We start from the raw sequence: 18,574 nt of genomic DNA on the forward strand, positions 1-18,574 counted from the left end.
ACAAAGTACCAGCAAAACAGCCATGTCTCCTCAGTCCTTGGCAGCTCAGGGGGCAGGTCTCAAAAGTCCAGGGCAATTCAAAGCGGCCACCAGCAATTCTCTTAGTCTCTCTCTCTCCACGAGGTGCTGCTTCCAAAAAAGATCTTCCGCCTCTCTCTAGTGTCTCTCCAAATCTACATCACCAGCTCCTCCCAGTTCAGGACTTTCTTTTCACATCAACAAGCCCATCCCACAGGTGGGATTAACAAACTCTGGGTTTTAACACAATCAATTTGAAAACCAAGCCAATACAGGGGAATCTTTAATTGCCATTACTATCACACACCTTCAACAGTAATATGGAAATTTGGAAGGGGGGAAAGTTTGAGGACAAAGATAATGAGGGTAGTTTTGGACATGATGAATTTAAGATATCTACAGAACATCCAGTTTAATATATCTAATAGGTAATTAGAGATGCAAGACTGGAGATCAGCAGAGAGGTTAGCACTGAATAAATAGATTTGAGAATCATCAGCACAGAGATGATAATTGAATCCATGGGAAATGATGAGGTCACTAAGTGATAGAGGGAAAAGAGAAGATGGTACAGGGCAGAGCCCTGTGGGACACCCACAGTTAGCAGGTATGACCTGGATGAAGATATGGCAAAGGAGCCTGAGGAGTGGTCAGGCACATAGGAAGACAAAGACAAAGTGATGTATCAAAAACCTAGAAAGATGAGCTAGGTGGCACAGTGCACAGAGTGCTGGGTCTGGAGTCAGCAAGACTCATCTTCCTGAGTCAAATCTGGCCTCAGATACTTACTAGATGTGACCCAGGGCAAGTAACTTAACCCTATTTGCCTCAGTTTCCTCATTTGTAAAATAAGCTAGAGAAGGAAATGGCAAACCACTCCAGTATCTCTGCCAAAAACATGCCAAATGAAGTCATGAAGTGACTGAACAACAACAGCAGCAAATTGAGAAGAGAGTGCCAAGGAAAAGAGGTGGCTTGCAGTGATAAAGACTGCAGAGAGGTCAGGAAGTGATAAGGTCTTTGGATTTGGAAATTAAGAGATCACTGGTAACACTGGAGAGATTAATTTTGGTTGAATGATGAGGCTAGAAGTCAGTAAGAGAGTGAGAGGAGAGAAGTGGAGGCACCTATCATATATGGCCTTTTTAAATTGAGCCACAAAAGGAGAGATACAGGATGATAGTTACTTAGCAAGGATGGATGGGAACAACTGAAAGCTTTTTGAGCATAGAGAAGATATGGGCATGTTTGTAAACAGATGGGAAGTAGCTAGCATATAGGAAAAGAATGAAGGTACGTGAGAGTGGGGATAATATAGGGAACAATCAATAGGAGGAGAAAGGATAAAACGGGATCATTGATGCATGGAGAGGGGTTAGCCTAGGCAAGAAGGGGGTGGAAAGCCTAGTGTCAGAAGGCACCTGAGGGATAGGAGGAGGGAAAAAAGGGAGCGCTTAGTGAAGACTTTTTTTTTTTTTAGTAAAATATGAGGCAAGGCTCTCAGTTGAAAGGGTCATTGGAGGGGAAACCATGTGAGATTTGAGGAGGAATGTAAAGGTTTGGAAGAACTGCTGTGGTGAGTTAATTTTGGGGAGGGGGGGGGTGTAAAGGATTGCCTGCCAGCAGTGAGGGCCAATTAGTGAACTCAGTCAGAAAGGTTGCATGAGTCATCCAAAGCTGAAGCTTAGCAGGATAAGAGCGGTGACATGAGAGGACAAGAGACTCAAGAGAAGAGGGCAACACAGATTTGAACTGGTTCACTAAGGGAACAAGATAGGGAAAAGGAGAGTGGCTAGTACTGGGAGAGAACTAAGGGGTCAAGTGATTGGAGGGTGATGGTGTGGACAAAGAGCAGTGGAGAAGTGGAAAGCCAATAGACTATGATCAGATAAAAGAACTTCAGAGTTCATAAACATGGGAGGTGGTACTTTTGTGAGTGATCAAGATTTGTGGATGGGCAGGATCATATTTGTATGGGTCTAGGGTGGAAAAATAGGTCATGGGAAGTGAGTAAGTTGAAAAACTGGGAGGTTATGGTGCTTGAGGAAGTATCAATATGTATGTCAAGTTCCTAGAATGAAGTTAGGATTTCTTCCCCGCGCCCCCCCCCCCACTCCAGACTGAGCATTTCCTCAGATGACCTTCAAACCCTTTCCGTTTTAATAGTCTATGGTTTCCAAGCGGGTCGTTCCCCTAGTCCGGGTCTTAGCTTCCTTCTCAGTAAAAGATAATACTCTGGAATCCCAGTAGAGAAACCAGGAAAAGGCAGATAACCATGACTTTCCCAGAAAGGGGCGGAGCCACAAAGCTCCATCTCACCCCGCCCACTGCCCCAGACCTCTGCACTCCTCTCGCATCTCGCGAGAGTTGAGACTGGCCGCTTCTGCGCACTACCCCCCGCCAGCAACCAAGGCGCCAAAGGCGGGGGGGAGGAGGGGGGAAGGGGGGAAAGTTGGGGGGGGCCGAGGGGGGAGACGGTGCGAACGGCGCGGCCGCCATCTTGTTTGTGCCCCCGTTCCGCGCTCTCTCCGTTCTCCGTAACTCATACACCCCCCCCTTACCCCCCCCGGCCCCGAGCCGGACTCCTCCACGGCGCCGGGACACAGTGGCAGTCCGAGCCCTTTTCCCGAGCAGCCAAGCGGCGCGGCGGGTAAGTAAAGGGGGGGAGCGGCGGCGGCGGCGGGCGGGCTGGGTGTGAAGGTGGTAAGGGGACAGGCCTGAAGGGAGGGGGGCCTCCGCGGGCCTCCTTGGCTCCCCGACTTGGCCTCTCGGCTCCGGGCCGGCCCGTTCCTCCCTCCCTCTCGCCCCGCGGCACGCGGTGTTTCGGTCCGGCCCCGTCCCGCTGTCCCGCACCGCGCCGCCATGTTGTGTCCTCGCGGGGCGCCGCCGCCTGCGCTCGCGGTGTCCGCGCGCCTTTCGCCGGCCCGCGGGCCCTCTCCCATTGGCGGAGGGGCCGGCGGCGGCGGCGGCGGCGGAGGGGGAGGAAGGGGGGGGCCTCGATCGTGATTGGTCGGTGGGGAGGAGGCCGCGGACCTGGCGCCTTATTGGTCGCGATGGCTCCGGACTGGAGGGGGAGGGGGCTTTGGGCAAGTGTTGGAGACTCGGGGTTCGAGTTCGCTCTTCCACCCTCCTTGTCTTGGGGCTGACCGAGAGTGGGAAGAGGGGTCTAACGGCGCAGGCGCGAGGGAGCCGTCTGCGATTGGGGGCGGGGGTTAGAGATGGAAGCTGGAAGCTTTGTTGGGTCTGGGGTATCAGCCCTGGGGGCGCAGGACCATTGGGGCGGGGAAGTCTGGGGAAGAGGAGTAGGAGTGCCGGGCCTGGGGTTGGGGAAGGGGGGCCAGGCTGGAGGGTGTCCTACGGGTGTGGGCTACACAAAGGGCGTGTGTGTGGTTTGGGGGAGCACAAGCCTTGGTTCATGGTAGATGTCTCAGTAACAGGAGGGTACGGTGTCTCGGGCTGAGTGGAGTTGTTGGGTTTTCGATAGACATAGAAGAGTGTCAGTTTTGGAAGTTGGGTGTTGGCACGTGCGTGGGTGTAGGAGTACAATGAGGCAGCTGTCGGGGCAATGGATAAAATGCTGGTCCTGGAGTCAGGAAGACCTGAGTTCAAATATTGCTTCAGCTATTTGTGTGAGCTCGGGTCACTTAACCGATGTTGGCTGCAGTTTCCTTATTTTTAAAATGAAGATGACACCTACCTTGCATGAAGTTGTTGAGATCTTATTTGTAAAGCACTTGGCACTGTTCCTGGCATATAGTAGGAGGTCTATAAATGCTTATTCCATTCTACTTCCTCTCACTTGTCTCTCCCACCTGCTAGATCTGAGGATCTGATAGAGGCCGAATGGCATTATGAGGGAATGATAAGCTTTTGGGAGGGCCAGTAAGAGGAGTGTCAGACCTTTTGTCGTAGTACAGGAGGAGGGGCAGTGGGGCTAGGATAACTTAAGTGGAGTTACTAAGTCTTGGAAAAGAGTGTTAAGCTTAGGGTTGGGAAGAAGGAGAAATAGCCTTTTTTTTCAAGACAAAGTGGTCCATAGATACTTGGTTTGGTATGCATGACAGGGAGTGATACTGGATCTTACAGGAAAAAGAATGTCTGCCGGTCCAAGAGGCACAAGGGAGGGGGTTTATTTGCCTGGGATATACCGATGAAGGGCAAGAGGGTTCATTTTTGGGGGGCAGCATAGGGAATACGCCTGCTATGGGCAAGAATGCCTGAGCAACCCTAACTGTGTTGAATGTTGCTGGAAAGCAACGCTTGGAGAGCTATGCCTACTCTTTCTCTTACCCTGAAATAACTGAAAGGCCAAGCCAGGCAGAGGACACAGGACCTAATTTTTGTTTTTCTTTTCCTCTGTCTTGAGTTTTCTCTCTCTTTTTTTTTTTAAATATAGCCTTAGGAACTAAAATAACAACACATAACTTCTCTTCCTTACATAACAAGATTTGACAACAGTTTCTGGTTCATATTTCATAATGAAATATGACTCTACTCTTCTTCCAGTCCAAAGTTTAAAAAATCAAGCAGGGGGCACATTCCAGCTGCACTGAATCATACTGACTCAGGTTGATTTCATCCTAAGCCACAGGGACAGGTCAAAACACATTCGCACCTAACTCTGGAGTTTCCACAGGGACAGCATTTGTTGGGTGGTGCTTTTTACTTGCAGTGTAGTTGTAAACACTTGTGCTTAGTCCATTTTCTGTGAGGTTTCTGGCTGTGGGTTAGTGCATCTGGAGTTTGGGAAAGAAGAGGGGATGGAAACTGGATCCCCAATAGGGTTTTGCCGATGTGAGTCTGTTTCATGTTTTGCACATGGATTTTACTACAGGGTTTTAAATTCATATTTAGGTACTCTATATGATTGCATTTTAGAGTTGAACATAATTAGAATTTATAAATTCAGAAAGCATTGGTTAAGGGCTTATTGTATACTCTGCTGCTTTTAGGTAGTGTCCTAGGGGGTGCAGTGTGTGTGAAAGGCAGACAAGTTACAGTAGATCTTAGTTACTGAGTATTTGAGAAAGGTGCACACAGAAGTGTTCTGTGAAGTTGGGGATAGGGGGTAGGAAACTGAGGCATTTATTTGATTGGGGTTCCTAAGAATGGGAAGGAGTTTGATAAGTAAAAGGGGATATCCTAGGCATAGATAATAACAAAGATAGGGGATTGGAAAAACATAGGGTTCATGGGTGTGAAGTGCTGGTAAATGCGTAACAACAGGAAAAAAAAAACCTGTGCTCATAACACTTTTAAGTTTAATCTGCATTATTAACATTTTCGTTATCATTTTCTTAAGTATAGAAAATAAACAAAATAATAAATTCAAGTCAGGGTTTGTAGCATTTTTAGGTTTCCAAGGTTGTAAGTGCTTACACTGAAAATTTAATGGTAGAGCCTGTATGAGCTGGCTCTTAATGGTTTTGTGAGCTGGTCTGAACTGGCTCCAGTACCTTGGGTGTATTCTTGGGGCTGGGGGTTGATCCAGGCTGCCTGGTAGACTGTGACTTAGTGTCTCAGGAGAGGTCAGTTGGGAATATATTTGGGAGGGCCTGGAATCCCCAGCAAAGGAGTTTGAAATTTAGCCAGAGTAGACGGTAGGGAACATCTCATAGGAAGGCAAGGTATAATGAAAAAACATTTGTTTTGAAGTCAATTCTGACCCATATCCGCTGTGTAATCCTGGGCAAGTCATTTCTGAGTGAAAAAATTTTAAACTGCTCCGACACTTTTTGGGATATCTTGTACTTGAGCAAGCACACAAATAAATGTGGATTAAAGCAGCCAGGTGGTACAGTGGATAGATTATTGGGCCTAGAGTCAGGGGGGACTGAATTCGAATATGACCCTAGATGCCATATGACTGGCCAGTCGATTAATCTCTGCTTCAGTTTTCTCAAAGGTAAAATGAAAATAACAGCAAAAGCCTGTCAGTGTTGCTTTGAAGATCAAATGAAGTTATAATTGTAAAGTTCTTAGCACAGGGCCAGGCACATAATGAGTGCTATATAAAAGTGCTACAGAAACATTAATGTTTTCATTGCCGGAGTGTGGCAAAGTGGATAGAGGGCTGGCTTTGCATCTGCGAAGAAATAGGTTCAGGTGGCACCTCTGATGATGGCTGTGTGTTCCTGGACAATTCTCTCAGCCTGTCAAATACTCCAAACAACTTTCTTAAGATTCTTAATCCCAGACTGATCCTTGTTGGTAGGAGTTTCCACACTGAAAGCTCCCTACATTAATGAAGTGACAGGTCTGAATTCCTTTCTTTGTCCCATCCCTCCCCTCACCCCCAAAAAGAACCATCACTGAAGACTGTCTAAGAGGAGTGACCCAACTAAGTCTGTTAGTAAGGAAGACTTTGTATTGGAAGGAACAGAACAGGCCTATTGTAGAAGTGATTGCTATTGTGACTGATCCCAGAGGGGGCAATAAAGAGAATTTCTAATGGAGAAGTAGGAAAGAAATACCAGGAAGGAGATAGGTGTAAAATATGCTGATGAGATGGAATTATTAGGATTTGGGAATTACTAGATTATTAGGATTTGGATTTACCAGAATTTTAGACTTGGGAAGCTTGGAGGTCAGTGGTGATACCACTTATGGAAATAGTGAATTCAAGAAGAGGAACAGGTTTATGGACAGAGAGAATGAACTTGGTTCTGGACTTACTGTGTTTGAGTTCTAGGTGAACCTCAGAGGTCATCAAAGCTAAACCTGATTTTAAAGATCAGGAGATCTGGTTCAGAATGGTTAACCAGGGTCACATAGCTAGTAGGTATCTAAGGCAGGATTAGAACCCAGGTTTTCTGGACACCCAAGTTCTGTTGCTCTATTATATCATCCTCTAGGCAGTAGAAGAGAATTGAGGACTAGAGAAAGATTTGGTAGTTATTTGTAAAGAAGTTCAAGGCATTGGAGGGAAAATGACTAAGGGAGGAAATCATAGAAAGAAGAGTACCAAGGAATAACTTGGGGGACATCCAATTTCAGGGTCAGGAAAGTAAAGAATCAAGAGAGTTTAATATCTCTGAAGTCAGAGGAAAAAGACGGGTGGTCTTCTGTGTTAAAAGATACAGATGGATCACAAAGGATGAGAACTGAAAAAAAGTTGTTTGATTTTTGAGAGAGTTTTAGTAAAATTGTGGGTGAAATGGAAGCAAGCAGTTAAGATAGTGATGAAATGAGTGCATCTGTTAGGTAACTTTTTCAATAAGTTTGTCATTGAATGGGAAACATAGTCACATTTTGATTGCTTTAGAAGGTCCTTTAGAGAATTGGGGAAATCTCAGTCCTAAAAAAGACGTGATACCCAAGATTAAATTTGCAGGATTCAGTTGGTAATACTGCATCCATGTGTAAGATGAAGATTGCAGCTAGTTTTATATGCTAGAAACCTGACCTTGAAATGGAAAAAATTTGGTTTAAGTGCTACCTTGAACACATACTGGCTATATGATCCTGGTCAAGTTAACTTTCAGTGCTCAAGGCTGCTAATTTTATAAGACTGTAAGTTGCAGAACCATTACCATCCTCATTTGTAGAGTTTCCTCATTGGGGTTCCCAAAAGCAGTGAAGTCACAGGTCTGGCTAGACCAAAGGCAAAACGAAGGCTATAGGACACATTTGCTCACTGTTGGTAAGATGATATGATTTGCACACTGAATTTAGCCATTTTCTATATGAAATCAGTAATGTGATCTTTAAATATGAAAAATATTATGATTTCTATCCTAATTCCATATTCTGTTAAGTCTAGGGGAGGTTTAAAAGAGGTAGTATCTGGAAAGATCACTGGGTTTGGAGTCTGGATTTGCCAGAGATGGCACATTTCTGCTCCTTGTTGCCTGTGTGATGTTGGGCAGGTGATCTAACCTGAGTCTCAGTCTCCTTATTTGGGTAGTGGAAAGAGTACTAGTCTTGGAGTCAGAGTGTGTTTCACCAGCCATGTGACTGGTCACGTGATCAACTTTCTCTAGGCCTTAAATTTCTCATCTTTGAAATGTTCTGGGGTGAGGAGGATTGGATTAGAAGATGATTAAAGTCCATTTAAACTTGAGCATTCTTGCTTTGTATCAACTGTTTTTGATATATCATAGTAAATGTCTTGACTAAAAGCTAAGTACTGTCTGTTAATGGGAAGCAGACTGGTGGGGGCTCTTGAGGTACAGGGATAGGATAATATCGTTTTTCTTTCTGTAGTTTTCTTTGTAGCTTTATAGATTTTTTTTATCACTTTTACATAAGCATGTAGTGCTTATAATAAATAAACAAGCATTCTGTGATCTATGTGAGTATATTTCAGCCTTCATGAATGTCATCTAATGCCTCACTAGGGTCTAGAAGTGATACTGACTTCTCAAAATTTTGGCCATCAGAGTTGGCTCTGGCATGTTGCAGTACCAATGCAGTATTCACAGCACTGATGGTGACTATGAAGATGCTGGTGTAATTCTGAATCACATAATATAACAGACTTTCCATATAGAAGACAGAAGCAAAACATTTATTCAGACACCAGAAAGCCAAATCCTAACACCAGAAAACTGGATCCCAACAGAAAGTCAAAACCATCTTAACACCAAAGAAGTTAATACCCATTATTGCCACAGAGAGCAACACTATACTTTTAGCCTTCCCACAAACACAAGCCTAGCTGTCTCCTTGCCTGTGTCCTCTCTCCCACAGCTCTAACTGCTCTGACTCCCAGCTTCCTCTGGGCTCTGCTCTGCCCATTCATCAAGCTCCTCCCACCACATGTTCCATGTGATTACATTCAGTCTATTAAGAGGCAGGAAAGATCTTCAAATTCCCATTATTACATATGTACCATTACACATATCTTAACATTTCAGGTATAAGCTTGGAGGAAGCATGTTTCTTACTTTTTTTTTCCTTTTTTTTTTTTTTTTTTTTGGAGGGGGGGAAGGCAGGACAATTGTAACTTGCCCAAGGTCACACAGCTAGTTAAGTGTTAAGTATCAGAGACCAGATTTGAACTCAGGTCCTCCTAACACCTGAGCCAGTGCTTTATTTACTGTGCTACCTAGCTGCTCCAGGAATCATGTTTCTTGTGTGAAAATCAAACTTATTTTGAGGGGCTTACTACTAGAACATTGGCCTTCAGGTATTGGGGGGGTTTTTGGCTGTAGCAGTTTATGAATCCTATCTTTAAAGGGCTTGGTGAACTGTGACATTGAGGGAATACCTACATTGAGGAAGGCCTAACTCTTTTGAAGTGATTGTAGTGTAAGAATTAGTTTGAAGATAGCATTCAGAAAACTATTTTTACTGAGTTATGGAGAAAAAAGACAGAAAAGCTGGGTTTGGGGCAAGTTATCCTCTCTAAACCTGACTTCCTCAGCTGTCAGGAGTAATAATCCTTGAGCTGTCCTACCTCACAGGGGTGTGAGGATCCAATAAGATAATGAATGTCAAGTACATGGTAAGCCGCCCAGCTCCAGAGAGCTTCAGCTACTGCTCTTAACATGACTGACTTGCCGAGTTAGCGCCAGCCTTGCTCAGCCTTACTTGTGTCATATGGCTAGAGAGGCTGAACTGATTGCTTTTAGGCCCTCCCAAAGGCACTTTTGACAGGTTAAAGAATAACCAGCTTCTTCATTTTCATGACCAGGTTGGGTTTGCTTTTGAGCTAATATTGAACTCAGCCCAACAAACATTTCTTAAGTGCCTTCTCTGTGCAAGGCCAGAAGGCAGCACTTTTGATAGTATTTATTCATGAAGCAAATATTCCAGCCATGCCTTCTGTGTATAGGACACTGCAGAATGCCAGGAGGTGAAGTGGAAGGAACATTAGGATGGAAGAAACCTGGGGCTGGTCTGAATCACTCAGTGACCACTATCACTATCACTTAGTCTCTCTCTTGATTTTATAAATTGGGGGTGACAATACTGGTACTGTTTTATAGAGTTGTGAAAAAATGCTTTGTAAAATCCTAAAACACAATGGAACCAGGGATTGAATGAGAATTGTGGGAAACAAGACAAACACAGGGTATCCCAGTTTAAGCTTTCAAGACTTGAGACACCCTGTGTGTGAACAGATAACTTCATGTGTGTGATCACTTGATCCAAACTGCTTGTGAAAATGCCAAGACAATGTAACGTGAAGGAGTTACCCATTCAGTTTAACATTTATTAAGTACTTGCTTTTCATGAAGTACTCTGCTAGAGAGGAAGAAAAGAAGAAATGGTCTTTACACTTTGGTAAGCCCCTCAAACTTACATTTTACCAAGAAATACCATGTGTCCCCAGGTAAGGGAATGCAAAGTCATTTGAAATGGGTGAGGGCAGTGAACAGTGTGGAGCAGAGTTAATCTAGGAAGACTTCTTGGAGAAGGTGGCTTCTGAAGCAAAAGATGGGAGAGGGAATCAGGCAGCATTATGGGCATAGGCCCAATACCCAGCAAACAAGTTGCATTCTTTGGTTATGGAAAATGAATAAGAAAACTTTAATGGTGGGACCTTTTGTGTTACTAAGACTCATAGAAAGAACAGATGCTCTTTATTCATCTCAGATTTGTGTTGCTGGAATAAAACAGTAGCATTTGGCTTTTCAGTTGTAGGGTGATCCTCTGGTCTTTAAGGACTTTTTTTCTCCCCTGGCACTGTTGCAGAAACCGTAGAACGCCAATGTTTGACTCTTGGAGCTCAGGGATTTTTCATCCCTTGGAAGCTTTGGGTTTCACACTTCACCAAGGTGTTCCCATTCCTTAAGGCATGGGAGCAGTTGTTCTCAAGAACTTTCTAGACTGAGACCTGTTCTCAGAAAAAAGGCAGCAACAAGAGGGCAGCTAGGAGAACTGAAGGAGGGTCAAAGAACTCCCTTTTCAGGCTCTGGCAAGTCCAGGCTGCTCATTCTGGGTTTCTCCTGCAGGTCACAGTCACAGGTTGTATGCTGTTTGGTTAGGCAAGGACAGAGATGGACCTTGAATCCCCCATCTTCTGTTTTTCTTCTAGTGTCCTTTCTACCACACTTAAGTGAACAGAAGAGAGTTTATGTGTTTGGTGTCTGATGGTGGGGACAATGTGTATGTATGTTGGATAGCTTTGGAAAGGACAGCTGAGATGGGGGCTTTGGGGTATTGGGCTAAAATTTATAGTCAGATGATTTTTCTTTGAGCAGGGAGTTGACAGGATAAATATTTTGAAGAAGAGCAGCCCATCAGGAGAGCCTGGGAATGGAGAGGAGGTTCATGGTCTAGGCAGGAAGCAGTAAAGGACCTAAATGGAGACCTGGGGGCTGTGGAGACAGAGGAAGGAGGAAAATGAACAGAACTGCCCAAGTAGACTGGACAGGCCTGGGAAGTAAAGAGGACAGTCAAAGTGAACCTTAAAGATAACATATATAGATTTCTCCTATATTCTGCTATACAGACTACTGTTGTAGTCTGCAGTCTAAACCTCCTGAGGGTAAGGACTGGAGAATTTTAGACAAATTCTCCATCCTCTCTTTAGCTCCCCATTTAGCTCCACTCTGCTCAGCATACGTGCTCTATAGTAGCAGCTGAATTGAATTGAATTCCCTTTTGTAAAGTGGAAGTCAAAAGACCTGGATTCAAATTCAAGCTCTAACACTACAGTGAGCAAGTCACTTCATTTCTCTGAGGTCTTCTCCCTCTGTGAAATGGGAATAACACTGCTTTTCTAACATTGGAGGGCTATTGTGAAGAGAGTGCTTTGTGAATTATAAAGCAGAAATGGAAGTCTTAAATGAAATATCTTTAAGAAGTACATACCAGATTTTTCTTTTTAAATTAAAGGGATGTCACTCTGCAGGCAAGAAAATTCCTCCATCTTGGAGAAAGGATGAACTACTTCCCTGTGAATGCCCCAGGCAGGCACACTGGTGATACCTGGGTAGAAGTTAAGCAATCTCTGGCTGTCTAGAGGATCTTGTTTTCTTTGGGGGTGGATAGGAACAGTGTAGTTGTGTGTATATTGAAACCTATCTTTGAACCATGAGAATACCTGTGAACAACATGAGAAGATAACTGAAATATTATTCTCAGTTGTGTTCATAGGTCTTTTATTAACATGACCCCAAGTCTCTTGGTAATTCCTTTTACTACCTCACATTACAATTTTTTTCTGTCTAAATGCACTTACTATGTAATATACATCATAATTATGTTTAGTCTGTTATGCCAACCCTAGACTCAAAGTTCCTTTGAGTCAAGGGGCCAGATTTACCTAAATTATCCCCAAATGGCCCTCTGCATAGCATATCCACTTAGACATTTGCTGTTTAGATGTAGACCAGGGGTTCTTAAAACTCATTTAATTAATTAATTCAATATAATTAATTTCTTTTGTAATTCTGTATATATTATGTATTTAAAAACATAGTTTGGAAAAGGGGTCTGTCTATAGGCTTTACCAGAAGCCTTTGCCAAAAAAGTCCATGACAGAATAGACTAATGCATCTTCAAAGAGAGATACAGGTTTTGTTGTCCCTAATTTTGTTGTTTAATCAGTTTCTGTTGTGTCCAGCTCTTTGTGACTCTGTTTGGGGTTTCTTGGCAAAGATACTGGAGTGGTTTGCCATTTCCTTCTCCAACTCATTTTACAGATGAAGAAACCAAGGCAAACAGGGCGAAACGAATTGCCCAGGGTCACACAGCTAGGAAGTGTTTGAAGCCAGATTTGAACTCAGGAAGATGTCTGAGTCCAGGGCCTGCTCTCTTTCCACTTTGTCACCTAGCTGCCCTGTTCTTTTTTTTTTGAAGAAATGGAGGTCAGAATATGTGCACTGGGAATTTACCTATGGGTTTAAGAAGCAGGAAACATGAAATCTGCAAAGGCAGTCAGGCAGCCTGCAAAAGTGTAGCAAGACCAAGGTTCATCTTCTGCTTTGTGATGTTGGGCAAATCACTTACTTACCCTAAGACTTGGTTTTTTCTTCTGTATAATGAGGATGATAATTAGTAATACTACCTGATATTGATAAGGATACAGCCAAGAGATACAGAATAAGGATTATAATTCTATTCATCAAATATGGGTCAATTAAGCCCCACTAGTAATACTACCTGATATTGATAAGGATACAGCCAAGAGATCCAGAATTAGGATTATAATTCCATTCATCAAATGTGGGTCAATTAAGCCTCAAGTCTGAAGTCCTGTAATCCATTGTCACCTATCCTTGTCACCGCCCAATAAAGAAAGTGAAACTAAGGATTCTTGTGAGACAAACAACAAGAAGCAACTGATTTAAAAGGCAAGACTTAAAGTTGCTTGCTGAGCTGTGACTGCCCTGTCTCCCTAGAGGAAGAACAGCAGAGGAAAGCTTCAGATCAGGAATGACCTCTCCGACTCGCATTCCATCCTTGGCCTCACTCCTGAGGAAAGACATTCCTGTTTCTTGTAATGAAAGCAAACTGGTTATGAGTTATCTGATAGCCAGAAATATTTTTTGTTTGTTTGTTTATATAGTTTTTCATATGACACGTAAGGGAGACTACAAGGTCATTTCACTGTTTTTCTACATTAACATGGAATGCCTGCCTAACACCATGCCTTTAGATAGATAGAGTGTATCCAGGAGGGAATTAGATTTAAAATATTGGGTGAAGTGGTGAGAGATAGTCTTGGCCTTAGTCTGATCTATTTTGATAGCCAATTCAAGATCACCTTGGCACAAGATCTTTCATGCTTGTTTAGTTTTCCTATGTAATTAGTTATATAAGATTTCACTGTAATAATGATGGAGGAAATAACCTCTTAATTTACCCATGTCACTGGATTTTTTGGGGCTGGCTTGTCATAATGCTGTGTTGTATACTCCAGACCAGCAGTTCTCAAAGTGTGGTCTGCAAACACTTGGGAGTCCTCAAGACCTTTTCAGTCCTCAAAACCTTGAGGTCAAAACTATTATCATAATGCTAAGATGTTACTCACCTATTAAATTAGTCCTCCCTTTTCCAAGTATATGTTTGGATGAGGCCAGATTTTCTTCATATTCTTCAACCAAACAACATAGAGTAATAGTTTGAATGTAGAAGCCGATATGAGAATCCAGTTGTCTCCTATAAAATTAGACATTAAAGAGATTTGCAAAAGATATGTAAAACAGTGCCACTTTCCTATTTTTTTTTTGTTTTGGAGAATATAGTTATTTTTCATAAAGATTTTTTATATTAATAGATTATAGTTTTATTCTTAATTACTAGTTGAGTAAAATATTTATGTTTTAATTTCTAATATAGCAAATATCACTCTACATATGATTCACATTAATAAAAGCTCTTTGGGATCTTCAACAATTTTTAAGAATGCAAAGGAGACCTGAGACCAAAAAATTTGAGAACCGTTGCTCTAGACCCTGTCTTTGTGTTTCCTGACTGTTTCTGTAGGTGCCATCTCCTTTTTATGTACTTTGTTCTGTTCATGAGATCATAGGGTGATGTATTTAAAGCTGGAAGGGACCTTAGAATCATCTTGTCTGACTTCTTATTTTACAAACAAGAAAGTGAGGCCCAGGTCCTCTGACTTCAGATCCAGAGTGGTTCAGATAAGAATAAAACTAAACCTCCAAGAACATTTTCTAAGAAAATTGTGACTGTTCAAGCCCCAGGAAAACATACATTGTTTTTGTGCTGTATCCAAAAAATGAAATCTATATTGTTTTATTTGTTGGTCTGGAAATTCAAGTCTGTCAATTCAGAAGAAAACAAGTCCTAGACATTTTGGGTAAAAATCCCTTCCTCTGTCAGCATTTTCCCTAGGTTTAAAAATTCACCGCATTCCTATACTTACCTACATCTGTGCTGGTACTTGTCTTTGGCCTAGTTGTGTGGGCTTTTAATAAAGTTCTTGTCTTTGGACAGATGTATTTTACAGAAGCTTAATTTCTTTTAGGTAGTGGGGCTCTGTATCCATGCTCCTTAGATTGACTATATCTAAGCACTATGGTTTAGAGCAGGGGTGGGGAACCTGGGGTCTTGAGGCCACATGTGGCCCTCTAGGTCCTCGATTTTGGCCCTTTGAATCCAAACTTCTCAGAACAAATCCCCTTAATAAAAGGATTTGTTTTGTAAAACTTGGACTTGGTAAAAAGGCTGCATAAGAACCTAGAAGGCCACATGTGGCTTCAAGGCCTCAGGTTCCCCACCCCTGGTTAGTGGGTTAGAGTAGAGTCTTCTTCTATTTGAATGCTTTCTTTCTGACTGTTACAAATCTAGGTAAAATTCAAGCTCATATTTAGGTATGTAAAGACTTCCTGTGAACGTAAATGAGTGCTACATATTTAAATCTCACACTGTTTCCTTATAGAATTGTTCTATTCTTGACCACATATTCATGAATGTGAGATATATACAGTCAGCTTTAGTGTTGCTCAAAAGTAGTGACAAGGGACAAGATGACATATAGGAAATGATTCTGGGATGTGGGGCATTTTATGTTGTTATTGGTCTAGCTCCATCCTAGGTTGATAGTTCCTGAAAGTTCCCTTAATTACTGTTATCCTTGCCTTCTTCAGCTGCCAGTTTGTCCAAATGATCTTTGTGTAATGAGGTGATTGTATCTTAGCCCAGGGCTCAATCAGTATGCCATCCCTTCTGTCCCTCCAGTGGACCTTGCATAGCTATTTCAAGAAGGAAATAAGACAGTGCTGCAAATCTCTTCATACTAGAGTTGTCTCTTTGGATTTTTAAACTTCTTGTATAGTTAATTGTTGTTTTAGCCTGTAGCCAAAGGACAGGGAACATGTTCCTTTTCAAACAAATAAAGACCCTGACCTTAGGAGGCAAAAGCCTTTTGGGTTGACAGTTACTGGGTAGACAGAAGATTGCTATTTATGGTGAATTTCAACTGACTCATTAGTATTAAATTGTAGGACTTAAAATTCTGCTATCCATCCATCTGATTCTAATTGTAGAGAGTTATATACACACACACATATATATGTATATAGATACATACACATAGGCCCATATATATACATATACACATATATGTATATATAGTCCCTATACAGTCCCTATAGAATATGTATGTAAATAGATACTTTTTACTTTTCCTCTCCCTGTCAGACAGTATGCTCTCAAAGGTTTCTTTCCTCATTCACTCATTGAAGGCAGAGGTCATGTCTGATTGAGTTTGTAGCCCTTCCAGCACCTGGCATAGTAGATTATACAGAGTGCGTGCTTGATAAATATTTGAATTAGAATGAAAACAAGATTCTGCGTAGAAAACCAATCCTGTAATACTGAGAGACTGTCAGAATGGACATGTGTGTTGTCTTTATTTGGTTTTTCTTAAATTTAGAAATTGGCTCAGAAATTAATGTCCCTTCTCTCTCACACACACACACACACACACACACATACATCCCTAAAGCTACCCCAGGGCTGATTTTTGTCCAGTACCAGGAAGGAGCATTGGATTTTTCCATCTGAAAACCCCAGTTCACTTCCTAGCTCTTTATCCTCCTTAGATGTGTGACCTTCTATGAGCCTCAGTGTCTTTATCAGTAAAATGGGGAAAACAATAATAATACTCCCACTCACCTCACAGGTATTTGTAAGGATTACATATCATGAAGTACTATATAAAAGTTAATAAATATAGTAATTTGACAAGTGAGTATTTGGCATTGTATTTTGTTCCTTGTAAAAGCAGCTCTTACTTTGAAACAATGTGATTGACTTTATTTTTAAAACATTATAGTTTTCTACGTGTAAATTAATATCCCTTTCAAAGTATTCACTTTGGGAGGCTGTATATTTACTAATAACAGTAACAGTAGCTTACATTCGTATAGTACTCTGTTTTAAAAGTGCTTTCCCAGTGCATTCTCATGAGGCAGGTAGTTCAAGTACTATGATCTCCATTTTACAGATGAGGTTCAGAGCAGTAAAGCAACTGGCCCATAAGTACAGCTCCAAAGTGTCAGAGCTACACCCCTGCCCCCCCCTGCTCCGCTCCAGGGCTTTTTTTCCCCACTACAGCTTCAGCTGTGCTGCTGCTTCACAGAAAATCTTGGTAGTGCCTCCACTTCACAAACTGCCTTCAGACACTGGGATCCTTTTTGCACTTGTAGAGTTGCCTTCAGAGAGTGGGGGTACTTTCCCTACTTCCGGAACTACTTTTAGAGTCTAGGGTACTGTTTTTTGGTTTTTCTCAGTAGGGTGGGTTTGATGTTTTTGAAAGGACTACAAGTCTGGTAAATCAGGTGGTGGATCAAGCTGGGAAATCCAGTTCTAGAAAAAAATTTTTTTAAAGAAAGAAAAGAAACAAAAATTGGTGTGGCACATGAATTGTAACTAGAAGGCAATACTGAGAAAGGAGTTCAGAGATATGGGTGTTGATATTATTGGAATAATTGTCTAGTCATCACTTCCCCAGAGACCTAATGTCAGTCCATCTCATGAAAATACTAAGTGCTTTTTTTTTTAGAGCAGAAGGCACATAGTTGCATAGGAATACCTGCAGTTTGGGTGAGGCTTTCCAAACACTCATGGTGACCAAAATTCAGGCTATATCAAAGTTCATGTTAGATCCTTCAGAGACCTGAAAGTGTATAATTTTTGTAATGGTATTACAGACTCCTCACAATTTCCCCCTTCTGGGCCTCAGAAACTAGGTGTTTCCTACCTGGTAGATCAGGTCAGGCCACTTTCCTCCTTGTCTGTTTAGGCCTTGGGCAGTTAGGAAGGGATCTGCAAAGGAAATGGGGGATTTGTCTTTCTGGGACTGTGCTGACCAGCTTTAACTATGTTGGAGTGGGGCTTGCTTATATTGTACTAACAACAAACCATGTGAAAGAATGGAGAGGGCCACCTTTTCCTGAGAGTATCATGCCTGAAGAGTCATACAAAGTGTCTTCTTCTTCCTTTTTGGGGGAGCAGGGAGGAAGGGGAAAGGCAAGGCAGCTGAGGTTATGTGACTTGCCCAAGGTCACACAGCTAGTGTCAAGTGTCTGGGGTTGAATTTGAACTCAAGTCCTCCTGAATCCAGGGCTGGTGCCCTGTTCACCTAGATGCCCCTTCCAACTGTCTTGAAGGGACTGAGCAGTTCAGTTGAGTGGAGGGCTGGCCTGGAAGTCAGGGAGATTATCTGTTGTGTGACCAAGTCGTTCAACCTTCTTGATGACTTGGCTCATTCTCTAGGATGACAGTTTTAAATCTGCACTAGTGATGAAATCACAGTCCAAAGCAAACAACCCAACAACAAACAGCTTTGAAGGGGACAACATCACATATGGTCACAACTCTGCCACACATACATAGGTGTCCCCAAAGCCTTCATTCAGCTTTAAAATATAAGAGATTTTAAGGCCTAAGGGAATCTTTGGTAGCTAGGATTGTAATAACCTATAAACTAAATCATGGTTGCCTAAGAGAAACCCATTACTCTCTTTTATCATTTATTCATTCAGAGTGATATAAAACTGTATATACGGTCTGCATAGGTGCAGTGTAGTGGCCCTGGGATGATGATTTAGTTTTTGATCAAAGCTGTGGTTTCATGGGTGTAGGTGTGATAGTAATGGCAATTAAAGATTCCCCTGTATTGGCTTGGTTT

At 42.4% G+C, this 18,574-nt stretch overlaps 1 protein-coding gene across 8 annotated transcripts in view; it reads left to right on the top strand.

The window, feature by feature from the left end:
* The first annotated feature begins 2,469 nt into the window (after window positions 1–2,469).
* Window positions 2,470–18,574, top strand: part of NFYC (nuclear transcription factor Y subunit gamma) — a 94,959-nt gene continuing 78,854 nt past the window's right edge. For 4 of the 8 annotated variants that reach the window (XM_069068069.1, XM_069068070.1, XM_069068076.1 and 1 more), the window contains exon 1: window positions 2,470–2,668. Coding sequence is in view for 2 of the 8 variants with exons in the window: in XM_069068078.1 (XP_068924179.1) it covers window positions 4,779–4,812 (34 nt within the window). In the remaining 6 variants the exon portion in view is untranslated. Of the gene's footprint in view, window positions 2,669–4,704; window positions 4,813–18,574 lie in introns of those variants that run through there. The other 4 variants (XM_069068071.1, XM_069068078.1, XM_069068067.1 and 1 more) reach the window with 4 other exon arrangements.

Source organism: Petaurus breviceps, unplaced genomic scaffold (genome assembly GCF_028583685.1).
Source record: "Petaurus breviceps papuanus isolate PSGF00001 unplaced genomic scaffold, PetGlider_PUasm1.0 90760, whole genome shotgun sequence".
Lineage (NCBI taxonomy): Eukaryota > Metazoa > Chordata > Mammalia > Diprotodontia > Petauridae > Petaurus > Petaurus breviceps.